This window comes from Lycium barbarum, chromosome 2 (genome assembly GCF_019175385.1).
Source record: "Lycium barbarum isolate Lr01 chromosome 2, ASM1917538v2, whole genome shotgun sequence".
NCBI classification, from domain to species: Eukaryota; Viridiplantae; Streptophyta; class Magnoliopsida; order Solanales; family Solanaceae; genus Lycium; species Lycium barbarum.
The window spans coordinates 122,065,138-122,086,292 of record NC_083338.1 but is presented as its reverse complement, the minus strand read 5'-3'; the positions used below and the strand labels follow the sequence as shown (position 1 = coordinate 122,086,292).

General features: G+C 37.0%; 1 protein-coding gene across 4 annotated transcripts; it reads left to right on the top strand.

Moving 5' to 3' along the window:
- Positions 1-2,247: 2,247 nt before the first annotated feature.
- On the top strand, positions 2,248-7,499 carry LOC132626988 (protein WHAT'S THIS FACTOR 9, mitochondrial). 4 transcript variants are annotated; one of them, XM_060342028.1, is made up of 4 exons: positions 2,248-2,391; positions 3,809-5,687; positions 5,764-5,818; positions 7,204-7,499. In XM_060342028.1, exon 2 carries the CDS (start codon positions 4,184-4,186, stop codon positions 5,351-5,353), a length of 1,170 nt encoding a protein of 389 aa, XP_060198011.1. In that variant the 5' UTR covers positions 2,248-2,391; positions 3,809-4,183; the 3' UTR covers positions 5,354-5,687; positions 5,764-5,818; positions 7,204-7,499. The 4 variants fall into 4 exon arrangements, with proteins under 4 accessions (XP_060198011.1, XP_060198008.1, XP_060198010.1 ...); XM_060342027.1 differs by adding an exon at positions 3,350-3,561 and having other exon boundaries at positions 2,283-2,391; positions 3,809-5,818; XM_060342026.1 differs by adding an exon at positions 3,350-3,565 and having other exon boundaries at positions 2,283-2,391; positions 3,809-5,818.
- Positions 7,500-21,155: the final 13,656 nt, after the last annotated feature.

Below are 21,155 nucleotides of genomic sequence, written 5' to 3'. Positions count from 1 at the left end.
TTTCTTTTAGGATCTGGTAAAAGAAAAATTCGTGTATGTTCATTTCAAATTGTGTGGTTGGACAAGTTGGTGAATCACTCTTTTTACCGTAAGAAAGTAATTATTCAAGTGTTTATCAAGAACATCTTTGAACTACCTTCTTCAAGTTTAAAAACTATGACGAGTTCCTTTCCTTCCATGTTGTGTTTTGAAAAAGTTGGTTAAGACTTAAGTGGTGCCTAATGCAGAGGTATGTAGTGTCGAAAATGATGAAGTACAAGAAGCAAGAATCATCAACTTGACTAAGAATCATCAACTTGACTTACTTCAATTTCATCTAAACATGGTTGAACTTATGTGTGGAAGAAGGAAAGAACGAAAATGAAAAAGGAAAAGAAAAGAGAAAAGGCAGAGGTTGCCGTGAAAAGGGTGGAAGAAAATATTCTAGGAGAGAAACAAAGAGAAAATTAGGAGAAAGAATTAAAAATAAAAAATGGAAGTACAAGTTGATCTCGTCATGCATACTTTTGAGATTGAAATCCAAATTCCAAAACTAGAGACTAATTTGGTAAGGAAACAAAGCGTAACCAAATATTTCTAAGATAAGGCAAAAAGCAATTAAAAATTTACTGGGAGGCTTTCTGTATAAGTCGACGCAAGAGAGAACATAGAGATATTATTGAGGAGCTAAATGAATAAATGAAAAGATATGTACAAAAAAATTATGATCTCACCTATTTATGAGACCTGAAGACTCAACCATCTGAACCAAACATAACTCACCCGACTATACTATGAACGTCAAGCTAATACACGATTTGTAATTATTAACTTACCCCATTTGGGCAAGGAATCACCTTTATATTTTTTAACGTTACATTAATTCAAAATGACAGCAGACATGAGTGCAAATATCATAAAGATATTCGTTCAACAAATCTTGTACAACTTTTTTTGGTGAAGTAATATACCACAAGACGTATACAAAGCTTCTATCCCAAGAAAGTAGTTGAGTGAATCCAAATCTTTGATTTTAAAATGCTGATGCAAAGAAAAAAATTGAGAGCAGATATTTCATCCAGATCAGTACTACATAGACTGTCAATATAACAAGATGATCGCAGAACCCCTTGTAAACAAAAAATAATCATTTAATGAGTGAATGTATCCTCTTGAATGTAGATGGAGCTTGAGAAAATATAACATATAATAATGAGGCGGTGGAAGAAAGAGAGGAAACTGAGAAATCAGGGAGAAGCTTTATATATATACACCTCTTCATGCAGCTAATAGGCCTCTTAACATGGTCGTAAATAAATGAAAAACATTTCATGAAATTAAGCCTATCAAAATTATAAAAGAAATTGTTCTAGCAGCTCCTATGTACAAGCTTGGAGAATTAAATGAAAGCATCATCTGAAAATTACCATTGTTACAAACTAGTGGGTCTTGAATGTCGAATATGAAAGCGAGTGTAAATCAGGTTGTTGTTGGAAAAATTGAAAACAGTGGTAGGGATGAAGATCGGTTATATAAACAACTTTTAGTCGCATAGTATTAATGTCTTTGAGTTTGAAATTAGGTTTCGTAGTTCAAACTTCAGAATACGTGTTTGAAGTTTGCGATAGCCATGCCAAACTGCAGACATATTTGAAATTAGATTTTGGTAAACCAAACTTCAGACATGTACTAAAGTTTTTAGAACTTCAGACTTGTAGTTTGAAGTTACTTTTGAAATGGCTAAATTTGAAAAATTTATAAACCTCGACTATGCCTTAAACCGGAGTCCCGAAATTGGCTATTTGTGAACTTCCCCACTATCATTATGTTTTGGTTTTCTATATTTTTCTTATAATCATCTACCATCCAGTATCCACTCATCCAACGACTTCCTCAGTTTACTTTTACTTATCTAAAATTATCTTTGTACTCTTCTTAAAAAATAATAAATGCATTTTATCGTATCATTCATATTAATTGTATATTTGAGGAATGAGTAATTAATGTTAAGGATAAAATATATAAAAAAAAAAACTCTCTTGATATCTTAAAATGAACAAGTAAAATTAAAAATTTATTTTAATATAGTGAACAACTAAAAGTGAAATAAGGGATTAATACTCCATCTGTCTCAATTTATGTGATATAATTTTAATTAGACACGAAATTTAAGAAAAAAATATTTTTCAAAATTACATTCTAAAACAAATCATATATACTTGTGTGATTATAAATTATTCCATTAAAAAAAAAAAAAATCACAGCTAAAAAGGAAAGTAATATGTTTTGATATATATAGGCTTTACCCGTCTCTAACACACTAGTTGATTTGGCCTAAAAGAAAACGAGACTATTGCCACTCAGGTGTCATTCTTCTCAGATGTTGCTGTGTTGGGTTCAATGGTAATCGAGGTCAGTCCACTTGCTCTTCTTCCCTTGTGTGTATATATATATATATATATATATATATATATATATATATATATGTCATCTATGGACTTTGGGTTGTACCTTTCTTGAGGCTTCGAGCCCTCATTGGACTGAAACTGTTAGGTGTAACTAAGGCTTCTGTAGGAATTGGCTGTATTTAATTATAATTTTTCCGGCAAGTTATGTGTATCTGCAACGTTCTTAGGAGATAGAAATCTGCACCTCACTCCAACACAGTAACTTTTGATTATTAGAAAAACAGATATGTGAGAAGAACTATACAATTGCTATGTTTTACATGATTGCAGGCACACTGCACCTCTTTTCCCCAAATTTATGTGTCCAAACGCTTAAAGATAGGTAAAGGTGATTTTTTATTGTATTAATCGAAGAGGTTAAAAGTGTAAAAAAAAAAAAATTAACATTTCGAAAATTTGAACCTTCTCTAATGTAATAATAGTTTGTCAATGGGGTATTCTTTCTGTAGAACTATTGAATGTTGTAGCTGAAGAAACTTTACATCAAGGAAAGTTGACACAAGTTAAAATAGAGAGTAGCACACTTATTTTGGGAGAGGGAGTAGTCTATTTATTCCATGATACAAAAATTAGTACTGGAAAGGTAGAAAAAGGCATTTCTCCTAGATATCAAACAAAGACAACACTGTTTAGTCCTATGTTGCACGGACTCTTCAAAAATATCGTCGGGTGCGTGTTGGATACTCCAAAAGTAGTGCATTTTTGGAGAATCCGACACGGGTGCGGCAACGAAAGTGGAGAGTCCGCGCAAGTTAGGTTTAGTCTAGGTGCGCGGCCCCCAACACCACCATCATAAAAAAAAAGAGAAATTTTGGGCGAAGCATGTAGTACACAAACAACAAAGTGAATTATGTGTCAATATTTGAATCTGTCAAGACTGAAGTTTTTTCTTGAACTGCTAGGTGCTAGCCTCACTATGAAAGCTGCCTTAGGGATTCTCAAGTGGAGCCAAAATGAACTTTGAAAGTTTGCTTTGTTTTGCTTGTCACAAGCATTTGTAACATAAAACTGACTGTTGCGGGGACAACCATATGCACGAACAAACTTTGATGTGTTGGGTTGTAGACAAGGGGGAGCGGAGGAGATGAAAGCAGACAACTATCTGGTTCTCCTAGTAGGTCATATCCAGTTTGCATAATCTTAGCACAATATAGTTCTCATTAGCACCACGATGCTTGAAAAGTTGTTAGTGTCATTAATTAGCATTGATGTTAATAAGAAAATGACATTTGGGTGGTTTCTTTTAATTTGGTGGAATTCTATTAGTTTGGTCTGCTCCTACTATTCTTCTTTTTCAAGTTCAGAATTATTAAGCATAATTAACATTTGACTAAGTGTTTCTTATTTTTTGTTCACTTCAGATTGACTTTTGGAGGGAAAAAGAGGACATAGAGTAAATATTTTCTTTCACTTGGGAAGTTCCAGGCTTCCAGGACATTTTGTGGTTGAGTGATCAGTCATCTGATTGTACTATTTCCAGCGTCTGGCAACTCTGTACCCCGAAATTGTCTAAGCAATCCAAAGAAAAGTGTGGAGGAGCACTTGGACTTGAAAAGAAGCCTTTGATGATTTCCAGATTGGTGAAAGCCAAATCGGTAATCTTTAAGGGCCCTTTGATCGATTGATTCTAATTTGGATAAGAATTTTTAATCTATTCTCCAGATGGTAGAATCTTCTATATATAGAGGATTTTAGCATAACTTGGGTGGATAAGAGGAAGATAGCCTTGTACTGAAATGCTGAGGAGGGTAAAAGAAGGTTGCACTGTTTCGATATTGAATTACCATCAGAAGCGTACTCTTGTGAATGTAAAGCTAAAATGGGTTAAAGATAGAGTCTTGGACGGTGTAGTAGCTGGAAGTAGAGAACTAAAGGCGGGATCTACACTAGTTTCGATCATTGCAAAAAATTCCAGTTCTGGTCTTCCTATTTACCATCTCCAAACCAGGCGTGGCCAGCTTGGGCTCCCTCATGACCTGAAAGTCTCCACTTTCCTTAGGCGATACCCAAATATTTTTGAGGAATTTTCTTGTCCTGATAGTGCTGGCACTCCTGTTCCGTGGTTCAAATTAACTCCCGAGGCCTTAGAGTTTAATCATGAAGAAGTTAATATTCTCCGCCAGTGCAGCACGGATATTGTTAATAGGTTGAGAAAGCTTTTGATGATGACCAACAAGACGATGCTTCCTCTTCAGACAGTTGATCAGCTAAAATGGGATTTAGGCTTACCACATGATTGTGGCAGTTCATTGATAATAAAATATCCTGAGCTGTTTAAGTTGGTGGACCTTCCTGATGGTCGTGCCGGTCTGAAGCTTTTAGCATGGGATAACAAATTAGCTGTTTCCCATTTGGAGGCAAATTCTGCAAAGGAAAACGGAACCTTGATGTTTCCTATTGGATTCACCCGGGGTTTCGGGTTAAAGAGAAAATGCATGGAATGGTTGGAGGAATGGCAAAAGCTGCCTTATACTTCTCCTTATGTAGATGCCTCTCATTTGGACCCAAGGACAGATGTGTCAGAGAAGAGGATAGTTGGAGTGTTTCATGAGCTTTTGCATCTCACCTTACAAAAGAAAACAGAGAGGCAAAATGTTAGCAATCTTCGTAAGCCATTGCAATTTCCTCAGAAGTTCACAAAGGTCTTTGAGCGGCATCCGGGGATTTTTTACCTTTCTATGAAGGGTGACACACAGACTATCGTCCTTAGAGAGGCTTATGATCGCAATAAACTGATTGAGAAGCATCCTGTTGTTCATATAAGGGAGAAATTTGCAAACATGATGAAACAAGGTTTTCTAGATCGTAGTAGAGGGTTATATAAAGACACTAACCAAGGTCCAGAAGAGGAGTACTCTGGTATAGACTCAGATTCTGGTATGCTTTTAGAACATGAAGCAAATTAGATAAAGGTCGTCCTTCAAGAATTTAATGTTAAAGTTACAAGCTGAGAGGTGATTGGATGTATCATGGTTCTTAGAGGCATGTGGAAGTAGATTGGATATGCTTATAATATACGAATAAGATTAGATAGAGGTCCTTTAAGAGGTACTATTAAAGTTAGAAGCTGAGAGGTGATTGGCTGTACCTTTGAGATTCTCATTTCTCATATGTTGAGGAAGTTCTCCCCAATCTTTGCTTGTGATCGGGTCCTTATCTTAGTTATTCAGAACAAATCAAAGAAGACAGCCATTTTAGATCAAGAAAAGAGGGAATTAACAAATGCAATTGAAAGATGAGGTGAGCGTGTGAATTTACTCCCTTCATGAATTACTCTCAATGATTATTATTTGATGGTCTTCTGTTCTCTAAGAAGTATTCAGCTGGAACTGTTGCAGCAACTGACTCGGTGGTGTCACCTAAATGTGATGGTAAGGGTTGTTTACCTTTAGCGAGTTAGTTCATTTATCTAATTTTAGTTTCTAAAGGCTTGGAGATTCTGTTAGATACTGTGCTCATGTTGTTCTTTGAGAATGCTATGAGATATTGTATGTGATAGTTTATGTCAGTGTTGTCACCAAGTTATCTCCATGATACATCATTTATTCCTTTCTCTGTTGTCGACAAGTTATCTCCGTGGCGCATCATTCATTCTTTTTCATTAATTTAGATTTTCAGGTCCCACGAATGAATCTGAGCAATGTGGAAAAATATACTAACTTTTAAGATGTCCCTGAAATGGACACAATAAAGTTTAGAATGCTAAATCATTTGGAAACCAAAATGAAATATATTTTATACCTTTCTCTTCCCAGCCCCACACACATTTCAAGAGATTTGAAATGATTTTAACTTTGAATCTTACTATCGACAAAGAATATTTAACTTCAATATCAAACAAAGAATGTCTTAAATTAGGCTATTTGACAATACGATGCATTTGAGATATAAATTCTTTCAGTACTAAGAAGACTTTTTAAGTTTTTTGCCAACATTTATTTTAGTTTGTGGAATCTCAGCTTTGTAGCTTTTGAAAATGCTTTTGGGCCTAAAATTGAGCACATTTCACAACACAGTTTGCTCACTATCACATTAGTGTGTTTAAGTTACATTTGAGGTGAATTTTGCATATTAAAGTTGAAGTGTTATACATTTATCAAAGTGTCATACCAGTGTTAGAAAAATTACTAATCTAAAAGTTACTGCACTCCCAAACAGGGCCTTAAAACTGATGTATGAACTTTCAGTGATTTGGTTGATTTCAGAGTCATGAATAACTGGACAAGTGTTCCTCTGATATCATGGTCTTCCCTAACTTCAACGCATACAACCGCTTCTTCTTGATTAATCTCATATATTAGCTTTCATTCAGTATGCTCCACTACATTCTTAGAGCCCGTTTGGATTGGCTTACAGCTTAAAGCTGTTTGCAGCTTATAAGCTGAAAAAAATAAGTTGGGGTAGTCCAACTTATTTTTTTTGGCTTATAAGCTGTTTTCAGCTTATAAGCTGCTTTAGATAAACTAAGTCAAATGGGTTCAATTATTTTTTTGAGCTTATTTTAAGCATAAAATGACTTTAAGCTGGCCAGCCAAACACTCAAAAAAGCTGAAAACAGCTTATAAGCCAACTTATAAGCCAATCCAAACGGGCTCTTAGCCGTGTTTTTACTTTTTACAGAGTAATAGGAATCTCAATGAACCAAAAACGTTTGTACAACTAAGTTGATGATGAAATTCCATATGTAAGCTCCCTAATGTGTGCTTCTTATTTTAACAAGTTGTGATTTTGGTTGTATCATTTCTGGTTACCTCAGGGGAGTAGAGGAGCAAGAAGAAGATGAGCACATTTCAAGAGACACCATTTCTTTTTGGTACTTATTTCTCGAGTAACTTGAGAGCGTGGAGTCAGTTTTGATGAATAGAAACACCATCTTTGGTTTCAGTTATCTGTATAGAGTTATTTGGTTTTTATATCTGGGCTAGCTTTTCGAGATGCTTAAGGACTAGATCGTTTAGATGATATGATCATTTTTGGATTGCCATCTGTAATTATAAACAAAATAAAATTTGCTGACAAGTTTAAGGAGCTGTTAATGTATTCAGCCTAGAATTGTCAGACCAGTTTTTATCTGCGCAGTTATGGGTCTATTTTCTAAAGGCTATAACTTGAAATGTTCATTTGCAAAAAGTGTCTACTTTGCAGTTTGGTTTGCTTTGTTTCCATGATGGAATGAGGGAGATAATTAGCCTAATTACCTTTCAAGAACTTAAACTGAAATTAGCATTCTTAAAATGCTAAAATTTGTCTGTACAGAAAAAACAAATTAATTCTTCTCCAGCAATATCAAAGTACTTTTCAACTTTGGTATTTACAAAGCAAATATGCAAATTTGTATCCATCAAAAAGCCTTTCCATCTGCTCTTCTTAGTAGTATTATTTTGGTGTCGCGTAGATCATTATCTTTATGTGTGTATTATTATGTGTTACTTCATTTGTTCTGTGTCTTGATATTTTGTTGTCTTATTTTTCTTGCAATCCTGCATTGACTACGTTTCTTTTGAGCCGAGGGTCTATTCGTAAACAGCCTCCCTACCCCACAAAGGTAGAGGTAAGGTCTTAGTATATCCTACCCTTCCGATATGGTGTCTTAGGGTAGAGGAATCACACCAATCCATCCTGGCACCCCTTCTTTAGAATAGGTGAGTGAAAAAAAAAAAAAAAAAAGCATCCTTAATTTTGGGAAAGATTTTCAAGTATTCGAAAGAACTAATCTTGCAATTTTTTCTATTTATGAGGAAAAGAAATAGAAAAACAATGGCTTAATACCTAGATGGACCCTTAAACTTGGCATGTTTTGTAAGATAGGCATATAAACTTACAAGGTGACCAGATAGACACTTAAACTTACTCAAAGTGTATTTTTCAAGTTTTCCAGTTGTTTTGAAAACAAAAACTATATTTTTCAAACACTCACAATTTTCATGGCCAAACAAGCCCTAAATATATCACAAAATAATTTTTTTTAAAATGCAAAAATAAGGCAAACGCATATACATGAGACTATAAATGTGCACTTAAACCAATAAATACTCGCTAATCGCAATTTTGCAGCTTTCAATTAACTCGGTTTTTTTTTTTACACTTGAATAATTAAAAAACAATAACTTTAACCAATAAAAATCCTTAAAAAAAGAAATTTCAAATTAAGAAAACTGTAAAGCCGAGAAGAAAATCCTTAAAAAAAATAAATTTCTTAATTTGAAATTTCTTTTTTTAAGGATTTTTATTGGTTAAAGTTATTGTTTTTTAATTATTCAAGTGTAAAAAAAAATCCGAGTTAATTGAAAGCTGCAAAATTGCGATTAGCGAGTATTTATTGGTTTAAGTGCACATTTATAGTCTCATGTATATGCGTTTGCCTTATTTTTGCATTTTAAAAAAAATATTTTGTGATATATTTAGGGCTTGTTTGGCCATGAAAATTGTGAGTGTTTGAAAAATATAGTTTTTATTTTCAAAACAACTGGAAAACTTGAAAAATACACTTTGAGTAAGTTTAAGTGTCTATCTGGTCACCTTGTAAGTTTATATGCCTATCTTACAAAACATGTCAAGTTTAAGGGTCCATCTAGGTATTAAGCCAAAAACAATTGAACCAAACATTTTCGTTTTGCTTATCTCATTCATTTAGTCCACCAGACAAAACATAGGTAGTCAAAAGAGATGGAACAATCTAACTTTTTTCACTTTCAGTATTTACAAAAGTAGAAGGGCAAAGTATAATGGTATACGTGTCAACGTAGTCGCTAATAAGCGTATAACAAGGTGATAAAGTATAATGGTATACGTGTCAACGTAGTCGCTAATAAGCGTATAATAAGGTGGTATTAAGATTTTGAGTTTTAAGTTTATATGAAATTATGTTCAAAATTTGAAAATAAATCATATGATACCACTTACCATGAATTGATGCTATAAACCTTTTTCCCATTATTATTTTTGTGGACATTGATTTACTACTCGAGTTAGTAAAAGTCACAGGAAGTTCAATTTCACGATAATTTACCTTTTTATCCTTTTTGACTTTCGGTGTTTGGGTTTCTGGGTTGACTTTTTGACCCGAATCCTTTTACGGTTTATTGAGTATTCCTAGGTTCGTATTTTGACATAAAAATTATGTTTCTTAGACTTCGATCATTCGGAAGCACTTTGGAAGGGTAAAACATTTGGCTTGAGAGTTCGTTGCGCCCGCTCGACTTTGAGGTAGGCTACGATTTATATTTGACTCCAATTGGAGAGCATATATCGCTTAACATAAAGGGGAAAACAGAAAGAGCCTTTTTTCTCCCATTACTCCCTCCATCCCAATTTGTGTAAGGTGTTTGATCGGCATGGAGTTTAGAATAAAATAACAATTTTGAAATTTGTGATATAAAATGAGTCATACATATTTGTGTGGCTATAAATCATCTCATTAAAGCGTAAAATTGATATTTAAAGTTTAATGATTACTAAATATAAAAATTTGTCCTTTATTTGGTACTAACGAAAAATGAAAGAATATCACATAAATTGAGACAGGGTGGTCATTCCGAACTTTGTTTCATTATTTGAGTTGGTAAAAATCACACGGCACAATTACAAAAAGTGGGAAAAAAGGAAGAGAAACCAAAGAATATGAGAAATAATTCCAAATTACGAGGCCAAAAGAGACCTTCCAAAAACACAAAGTACCAATAATGCAAATTTAAACACAAAACAGAAACATGAAACTGTCACTAGGTACCAAAGATCTCTCATTCTCACTCTCCATTACCAACAACAATCATCACTGAACTTCCACAGATTCTTTTCCTCATCAAAATCCAACAAACACTTTCTTGAACTCCCAAAATGTTTCAACCCTTTTAATCTTTTCAACAAATTCGACAATTTTTTTCCTTCCCTAATAAATCTCCCCCGTAGTTTCTTATTCTTTAATATAAGAAATATTTACAAATGACGAGGCCAAAAGAGAGTCCGGAACCAAAATGCCCCAAAAAAAATCATTTTGAACCAAAATATCCCAACAAAAAAAAAGTTATCAGAGTATTTTTAGCGCAGTAAAATACCGTGCTATAACACTTCACGGAGACGGAGCCGTTAAGTGCTATAGCGCAGTATTTTACTGCGTTATACAAAAGTCTCTCTCACCTATAACGCAGTAAAATACAGAGCTATAGGACTTTTTCTCTCACCTATAGCGCAGTAAAATACTGCACTATATCACCCCACTAAAACCCCATCGGGTTCCACCACTGGTCCCTCCAGTGGCAAAACAAAATTTGAAAACGCCATTGGAGGCGAGCCAAGGTGGTCCCCACATCCAAAAAACGTCGTTTTCTATTAAATTTCGACCGGAAAGTTTAGATTCTCGGTATATTCAAGTCAAGGAGCAAGATTCTAAGTTCGAATTTTGAGAAAAAGCGGCGTACAACTCGATTAAAATAACTCTACAAAAAATCTTCGATTAAGGTTTTTTACTATGAACTTTTGTTATTATTTTGTTATATACATTATATTGCATGCATGTTTAACATTTAATCGTCGTTAATTTCCAAAAAAAAAAAAAAAAAATTGTTTTTTTTTTGTTTGATCGGGCTGGGCAGTGGCTTTTGACACTGTTCCCTTTTTTTTTTTTTTTGTTTAATTCATTATTTGTTAAATGTTTATGAATTGTTAATTTGTTAAATGTTTATGAATTGTTAATTTGTTATATGTTTATGAGTTGTTAATTTTTTAATTATTTATGAATTGTTAATGAATTATTATTTTGTTAATTGATTATTTGTTAAATATTCTTTATGAATTGAAAGAAGTTGATTGGTAATGAATTATTATGTTGTTAACACTTTGTTTGGATGATTGTTATGTATTGTTTTGACATTTATCGTATTGAGTTGTGTTGTATAGGACCAAATCAGTGGTTACATAAAATAGGACCTTTCGTCGTTACATAATAATAAAATTAAAGTAACAATCAAAGCAAACATTTTATTTAAACTAACAACATAATATAATACAATAGGTAACAACCATCCAAACAAGTTGTAAATGATTATGAAATGTTAATCTACATAATTTTAAAAGCGTGAATATATATGTTAAATAAAAAAAAAGATTATCTTAAAAAGAATATTTAAAGTTCTTCTTTTCATAAATACATAAGCTAACGAAAAAAATGTAAAGTTTGTAGGAAAATATGTGGTCGACAAATATACTCTTTTAGTTTAATTTTATCGTAGTTGTGTTGGCTATTTGGTCAACTAAAAATATATCACGTATTCAAAATAGAGTTCCAAACAAATAATACTGCTGAATTTCGATTCCCAAACTAATTAACTTAACAAGTCTTTGCCATCACATAATTCAAAAGTAATTAACTTAAAAATCTTTGCCATCACATATGTGTCCTTACTATCACATATTAAATTTACTGCATATCCCATGTTAATTATTCACAAGATATAATACTACATAATTCACATATTCCCTACAAATTATTAATTATTTAATATAATTTATCTTTCATTTCAAGAATAATGACTAATTTAGTTTGTACAGACCGGACTCTTTCATGGATCTGAATGTTCCCCCTGGGCCCGATGTTCCCCCGGCGCCCGATGCTCACCCGGGGCCTGATGATCACCCAGGGCTGCTGTTCACCCGGGGCCCGCTGATAGATCAGTATTGTCTTTGCAAGACAATCATAGGTCAGAGTTATTATGGGCCGGTACTATAGGAATATCTACTAGGCTCCGTCCCCGTAGGCTGCAGAGAGCGTGGGCTCTTTTACGCGAGCACCCCCCACACCCTCGCGTGTTGGAGATATTGTTTCGGGGCGGCATCTACCATTGCGTGTCCGTTGGTCGGGTACAGTATGATTGGGCGCTCATCACGGCCATGGTTAAGCGGTGGAGGCCAGAGACACATACCTTCCATCTTTGTACTGGTGAGGCCACGATTACATTTCAGGATGTGGAGGTCCTCTTTGGATTGCGGGTAGATAGAGAGCCACTGTACACTCGGTATGAGCCTCCTCATGGTCAGACGTGGGTGACAGAGTTGACTAGGCTCACCCACTTCGTGCCTGATGCCGCGGCCCAGATATCGGGACAGAGTCCGGTTCAGATTAGTGAACTCTGCACTTATTTGGAGGATCTGGATCCGGTTGTGGACCGCACCCCGCAGGATGATGTTGATCGTCATGCCCGTTTGTACCTGCTTAGTATATTCGGGGGCATCTTGTTCCCGAATTCATCGGGTGCCTTTTTCAGTTTACGTTACTTGGTTTTCTTGGAGCATCTGAACCGCTTGGGAGACTACAGCTGGGGCGGTGCTGTTTTGGCGTATCTTTACAGATGTCTGTGCCGAGCGTCTATTGGTGCTGTCAGAGATGTATGTGGATTTTTTGCTCTTCTCCAGGTAATATTTTAAGTGTGCGTTCCTTTAATGTCAACAAACCTCTTGTAAGGACGACTAAAAAATCGTATTTTCTAATACCGCTTACAGTTATGGGTTTGGGAGAGGATGCTGCCTTTTCAGCCCGTACCTAGGCATCACCTCAAGATTGACATGCCTTATGCAAGGAGGTGGACATCGGGTTTTGACCGGGACGTGGATACACACCACAGTATTCTTCCATTGCGGGACTAGCTTGATCACATGACGGACGATGCGGTAAAACTATTTAAATTTACAGTAATAATTTAATGAAACGTCTTTTCTACTTGGTGATCACTGATTTGTATTTATATGTTATTGTCACGACCGAGCCAGGGGCCGCGACGGGTACCCGGGGCTAACCACCGAGCATCGCTCGTTCTATTTCTCATCATGCTCATTTAGCTCTTTTATCACATTTATACTCAAATTGTAGGAAAATCATATTTCATATGGAAACATAAATACTTTTACATACATATGCCTCTCGGTCATCAAAATAATAAATATACATAATAATCTCTCGTGAGACCATCTAACCCACATTGCGTATCTACGAGCCTCTACTGGAATGCTAAACATAAGGACGGGACAAGACCCCGTCATGCCCAAAATACATATACACGAATATACACAAAAGAATCATCATAAGCACCTCCGAACAATGGAGTGCTCTCAATCAGCTACTAGCTTCTACGAATCAGAATCAAGCTCACCTCCCTGTCTACCTGTGGGCATGAACACAGCGTCCAAAGAAAACGGACGTCAGTACGAACATTGTACTGAGTATGAGAGGCATAAACAACGAAATAAGACAATGATATAAAAAAAATATCAATATGGAACATCTATATCTGACTGTCAAGTACAAAGGAAGTAATGCATGCTGGCTTACTCATAATCATCATCATGTCGTGTATGCATAAATGTATAAGTTGCCCGTCCATATAGGTACGGTGTGATAATCATAACATTAGCCTGCGTCCAGGCCTCCCGCGTCCGGGGTACCATCTCATGCCGCCCACTAGTGGTGTCTTCCCATGCCATCTAGCCATGGTGTATACGCTGCCCGCCTTAGCGGTGACTGCCGGGCCATCTAGGCGCGGTGTTATATCATCATCATACATGCTCATCATAGTATGCTTATCATAATATACTTATCATAATATGTTTGTCATAGTACATGTATAGGGCTCAAGAACAACTACACTTTATCGGGGTGACGTAAGGTCGTGATCCCCGATTTCATTATGGAACATTCTTTGACATTCTGCCTCACCTTGAAAGAACTAACGTATAAGGTGAGTGTGAGCAATAAATAACATCATTATCATTATAGGATCATCATATCATACATTTTAGAATCTTTATGCTTTAACTCGTCACCATCATTATAGGGCTCATAACATGTCTCTTATCTTATATAGCTATTCATAGACATAGGCTTTTCGCTTTCTGGGATATAGGAACTCATGAAGAGGAAAAAGAGTCATGCTATAGGATTCATGCCATTACAAAGAAAGGATTAGCCTCACATACCTTTGTCGTTTACTAATCTATCGCTTGCTTGTTCTCCTTTAGTGCGTACGTTCTACCTTCAAGAGAATTTGTATCGACATTAGCTAGCGATTATAAAGACAGCTTACTAACGCTAGAGAAAATTGGACAACATTTCCTTTCGTTTATGCAACTCTTCCCATATTCTATATCAACTCTCAAACGTTCATAACAACATTCTCAATATGATAGACAACACTCATCTTTCCTTTACAATATCCGTATTTCACAATTTGTCTTCAATTTCTCCATAATCATGGTCATGGTTCATCGTTGCATTTTTCTCACATAGGATACTTATTCCATGTTCTAAATGTCATTCATAACATTTTTATAATCACAAATTATCAATGATCACGGCTAAATTCAAACCTTTACTCAACATTGATACTATTCACACTTTCATGACCAATTTCTTACATCCTTCTATAATCCAAGTGTTTCAGCTCTTCCATACCCTAAATAACATGTAAATGCCATAGAACTTACCTTAGATGTTGTAGGAACAAGCCTTGAGTGGTATTACCCTTCTTGCACCAAAACCCTAGTTTGCTTCTCTTGAAATTTCTTAACTTGGATGAACTTTAATGAGTTTCATACACTTGATTCACTTGGATTCTTGATATTGATCTTTGATTTCCTTGTAGATGAAGAGTGGAGAATGTTCTAGAGGTTTCTAGAGAGGAGTATCGTGGAAATGAAATGAATTAATGAGCTTGGGTCTCCTTTTTAATGACTTTAAATCTGATCCGAAATGAATAGTAGTTGAAGTGCACAGTGGTCGTAAACCTAGTTTACAGTCCGTATTTCGGTTTACGACCCGTATTCTGTGGGCGTATTTAAGCATAACAGAACCAGAAAGTCAGGCTGAGGACATGGTGGTTTACGACTCAGTTTACGGGCTATATTTCAGTTTACGGTCCGTATTTCAAGTCGTATTTAACCATTTAAGTCTCTGGCAGAAAGTTGAAGTTTTGTAAGTTGAAATACAGCATGGTAGTTTACGGGCCGTATATCACTTTACGGTCTGTATTTCATTTTACGATCGAGTGGGCCGAAGTGCAAATCTGCAACTTTCACATCTTCAGAACCTATAATTATTCATTGTGGAGCATAACCTATCTCTTATTCCTATTTCTTTTGAAATCTTACTTAGGGTCGTCAAACGTCATTCCCCTCTGATTAAAACATCGTATACTCGTATTCTTCGTTAGTCTATTCACTGTACAAGATTGGAAATTTCCGAGGTGTAACAGTTATGCAGCTATTTATATAGACGTCGTACGCTGCTATATTAGATGGTTCCCCCCCCCCCCCTTCTGTAGGGCAGGTCAGGGGGTTTGGAGGTCGCGGTGTCCATTGATACACCTGGACATCGTAGAGGATCACATGCTCAAGCGTGTTGTCACGACCCAACCCCGTAGGCCGTGACTAGTGCCCTACTTGGGCACCCTGACATACCTATCCATATCTGATCACATCCAAATAGCATATGCGGCCATAAATACTATATGTCGTTTCAAACCATATCAAACTGTATCAGACACATTTCAACGCAACCATGTGCGAACATATACATATATATATATATATATATCAAAAAGCCGGCAAGGCTGTCAAATGTATCAAAAGCCGACAAGGCTATCAAATGGCACAACGGCCCAAAACGCATATACAAAATGCACGCCGACGAGGCTGCCATAACGAGTAGAATCATATAAACACAACTGTACAGAAGTAGGCACACACACCCACAAATACGTCTACAGACCTCTAAACAGACCAACAGAAACATAGGGCGGGACAGGGCCCCGCCGTACCCCTGATCGAATATACACATACACAGTGAACAAAATATATATACCAAAAGTGTATGCTCTGAAATGAGAAGAGCACTCCAACAGCAGAAGTGGGTGTCCTAAACTGGTGGATCACCAAACTGTGCGTCTGTACCTGCGGGCATGAAACGCAGCCCCCGAAGAAAGGGGGTCAGTACGAAATATGTACTGAGTGCAAAACAGAATGTACAGAAAGCAAATCTGAGATATAACGAAATGGAAGTATCAAACATAAGTGCAAATCCACATATCAAAATTTGTTTACTTTCAAAAACATGTAAGTCATGCATCGGGTACAGAAGAATATGGTCGCCCACCCGTCGATGGCGCCATAACACAGCATAACACCAGAAAGTCTCAAATCTCCGTATCCCCGTCACATATCACATCACAACATAACACCATACACAGCATAACACTAAATATAGGTGGAGCCCGACCCTCTTTTGCGAGTAGCTCGGTGAACCATAAACACAGCATAACTCCGGAGTATATCAAAATGCGCAAGACAACAGAACCGGCCCGGGACTCGGCGAAAGGAATAACAGAATGCACGAATAGAGTCGTGAGTAGTCATATGCAAAAAATCATTATCATAACTTCAAACATAAGTAAAATGATCATATTTGAAATCGGAATAATGGTCATACCAAATTCTTTCAAAGATTCTCCGAATTACATAAAGGAAGGTCGCGGAACCCACGGACGGGTATCGACCCGAATCAGGCCCGCTTATGGAAAACATACTCATTATCCATCATGCAAACTCTTATGAAAAAGTTGGAACAATCCGAGCCCTTATGCGAAAGATATGGCATTCAAAAATTACGAAATTCATTAAAGTGAAACCTTTTTGTACAAGTTTGGAAATCATTTCTTTTAAAAACATAATGGTTCATATTTCATCAAATCATACGTAAGGGTGCCAAGGAATATATATAGATCATATCATGCTCGGATTTCGGATTTGGAATTTCCTTAAGGCTCTAATCTAGCCTATGTAAAACTAAGGCATGCCAAAAGAAAGAAGGTTGCTTTACATACCTCGTACGCACTCCAAGATAGCCAATCTAAAGTAAATCCCAATCTACGCCTCGGGCTCCCCAAGGTCTACAAATACGCCAACGAACACCAAACATTAGCTAAGGGCACTTAAGCCATTCATTCCAACTATTCATTAAATTCTACAGAAAATTCGGCAGCATTTCCCCTGTAAATAGGCCAACCCGAGAATTTAACTCGCTCAAAATCAACAACAACAACCACAATAACCAACCTAGTAACATCGATAATCAATTCTAAAGGCAAAATAATAATAGTAGCTCTCTTTTACACCATTCGACAACTTTCCAATCATTCAATTCAATGGCTTACTTTCAAGCCACAATATCGTTCGTACATTCGATTATTAACCCAAACCCATACCAACAACATTCAAGAACATTCTAAACAATTCATATAATGTTTCCAACCATCCAACAATTTGCTCCAAAAGTGGCCGAAAACAGCCCCCTAAACCGTGAGCAGTCCCCCCCCCCCCCCCTTTTTCACATTCCTTATTTTGAAGTTATGTTTTGTATCACAATCCACAATATAACGATATCATTCTCATAAAATATACGAATTACATCAACCGCACAATAATACTCAAATCAGCCCACAAAATCTCAACATCAATCTTGAGTTATTAATTGCTCATTTCCAAACTAGAATTCATAACAACGACAATTAAAACGCTAAGCGATATTAATGCGATCTTCGGCATATTATAGGACTCACATTCGTCCACACTACACATATACATATGTTAATGGTCCTCATATATAAAGATTGCATTAAATGCACAAAGTTCTCCAAATCAGTCCGCACATTTACCATATCAATTTTGGGACATATAACTCTCATTTCCAACACAAAAGTCATCACAATAACCATTACGACGCTAAGCGATATTAATTCATTCTTTGCTAAACATTTGGGGGCTATACACGGCTACATTACACACATATATGCATATATTGATGATTCGTATTCTCTCCTCCACTCTACAACAATTAATCATGATACAAGAATTAATTCATCAATTCAATCACAACACCCATTTACACAATCACACCCACACTACACGGCTAACACACCTATCACACACCCCACTTCCAATCATTCCATATTTCATGATTTTTATCCATTTTAGCATACTACAATATGCATACAACATTTATAACTCAAAAACAAGATTAGAACTCACCTTTCTTCTTTAATCCACCAATAGGCTAGGGTTTGAAAATGGGCAAAATGAGTAGTTGGATGACCCAAACAATACTTCCACGCTACTTAGCGACCTCAATATAGTGGGTTTGTACCAAAGAAATAATTTTTGGGTGGCTTGAATTTGATTTGGTTTTCTTGGTTTCTTGGCCGAGAATGGTGGTGATGGGGCTCCTCAATATTCTTGATATTTTGCTAAGTGTAAAGTGAAGGAAGATGACTTGAAAGTCATCTTTTTTTAAGTTCCACAAAAATTGCTCCATGTGTCCTTGGGCCCACACATGTGTTGGGCCAATTAAAATTGGCCAAAACAATGTGTGGGACCAATTAAAATTGGCCACAACAATGTGTGGGACCACTCCCATCCACACGGCCACAATGCCTCATTTGGCAAGATTTTCAATTCCAATTATATCACTTTTGGTCCCAAATTTTCCTAAGTGTCCAATGCCAACAATTTCATATATAACTTATGTCTCAAAATAAAATCAAAGGTCAACAGTCCCGACTTCGCATCCCGAATTAGTCTTGGCCTTAAATTATCATAGTTAATCCGGGTTGTCCCAATGTATAAAAATACGGGACGTAACACGTGTCTTACGACAGTTTGGGCATACACAGAGTATACCCCCTGATGTCCGTCATGAGCTCCGACACTACCAGCGGGACGATCGGGCTGCCGTTGATGATGATTTTTTGGCTTTCATGGATGTCCAGCTCCACCGTTGAGAGAATAGGTTGGGCACTTTAGCGGTGGTCGGCCATTTGACTTCCATTGAACATTACATGCGCTAGTATCATCAGATCACACGCCGATTGATCGGCAACCCAGCTTTGCGTCCCCCTAGGGATACAGGATACTCAGCACTCGCGGGGCAGTACGAGGCATTGGTAAGTTTATCGTATTTAGATTTATTTAATTGCATTAATTGTTACGTTTTAAAAATAAACTTTTTTGTTTCTGTTAAACACAAATGCAGCTGGTGGCCATACAGCGTTTACGTATCGTAGGGTTAGAGCATATGCCTTACCCTGGGCTTGCGGGGCTTGCCGCGGAGATGGTTAGGATATCCGAGGATGGTATCCGGCAGGCAGGCGAGATTAGGTGCATGGCGGAACCTGTTCCGGAGGCTGAGTATCAGGCAGCACCGGGTGCTCCCAGAGGAAGAGGTCGTACTGGCAGAGGACGCCGTGCTGTCGGAGGACGCCGTGCGCATAGAGGACGCGGCGCTGCTGCTAGAGGACCTGGTGGTGGAGGACACCATCTGGTAGATGAGGCCGATCCCATTCCAGAGGGCTTTCACGGTCTAGTCCATCCGCAGCCGTTCCAGGCCGGTGGCAGCTCACCTGGGGACTCACCTACGTTTACGCCGGCGCTCTTACTTGCTGAGATACCCGGGTCTTCATCACAGCCGAGCCAGAATGCATACATGGAGGAGCGTGATAACGTTGATTGGGCGGCGTTACGCGTTTCATTAGCTGATGAGCGGCTTGTGAGGAATTTAGAGGGAGCCCGGATTCTTGACTTCGATGAGCTTTTGATCCCGGTTAGTATTTAAAATACTTATTTGTTAATTTAAATTATTTATTTTAAATATATATATGTTACTCATTATTTAGTATTATTTTATATTTTAGGATTCGGCGCCAGCGGGTCCACCAGAGCCACCCACTCAGGCATTTTCTCATGGGCCTGCCGAGCTAGCGATGTCTTCCCATGTGACTGTCGAGCCACATGTAAGCTTTTAATTAAAATTAGTTTTATTCAATATAAGGTCAATATTTAATATACATATTTGATCATTTAAAGTACTTATTTTAAATATGTATGTTACTTATTATTTCATTTTTTTCATATTTTAGGATTCGACGCCAGTGGGTCCACAGGAGCTGCCCATTTCGGAGCATTCTCGATGCCTGCTGAGGTAGAGGTGTCTTCTCATGAGACTACCGAGGCGCATGTAAGTTTTTTACTTAAAACTAATTTTATTCAATATAAGGTAAATATTTATTTAATTTTTATAACCTTACTTGGACTTCGAACAGCATCTCGTCCAGGAGACTACCTCATATTCACCTCCACACCCATCTCAGGAGCCTACAGACCCATCTTAGGAGCCTACTCAGGCGCCCGTTGACACATATGTTTGATTAAATAAATAACGTTAATGTATTCAATATAAATAAGAAATGATACTAATATTTATATACTTTTCAGGTTCATCCTTCGGCGCCTGCGGTGGCGACTCCCGACGAGGAAGAGGTCGAGTTTCCAGACCTAGCTCAGCCTGAGGTTCTGAGCGTGCCAGCAGGACTAGATCCCAAGAAGAAGCACGTTCTAGTTAAGGGCGCAAGGGCTAGGGGAAGAGGAGATGATCATGACTTGGAGCGCCCGGTTATTAAGGGAAAAAAGGGTGATGGAGACGATGGCGAGGGCGGTGGGGATGGTATGAGCCGTAGGCCTAGGGATAGTCTCCGACATACTACATGTGGGACCCATCCTCGATAGTGTATATACATTAGTGTTGTATAATTTATCGTAAATATTATTTATTTTTTGCATATTTATAAATATTATCTTAGTCTTTATTATTGTTTATAGTTTCACATCCTAAATTGA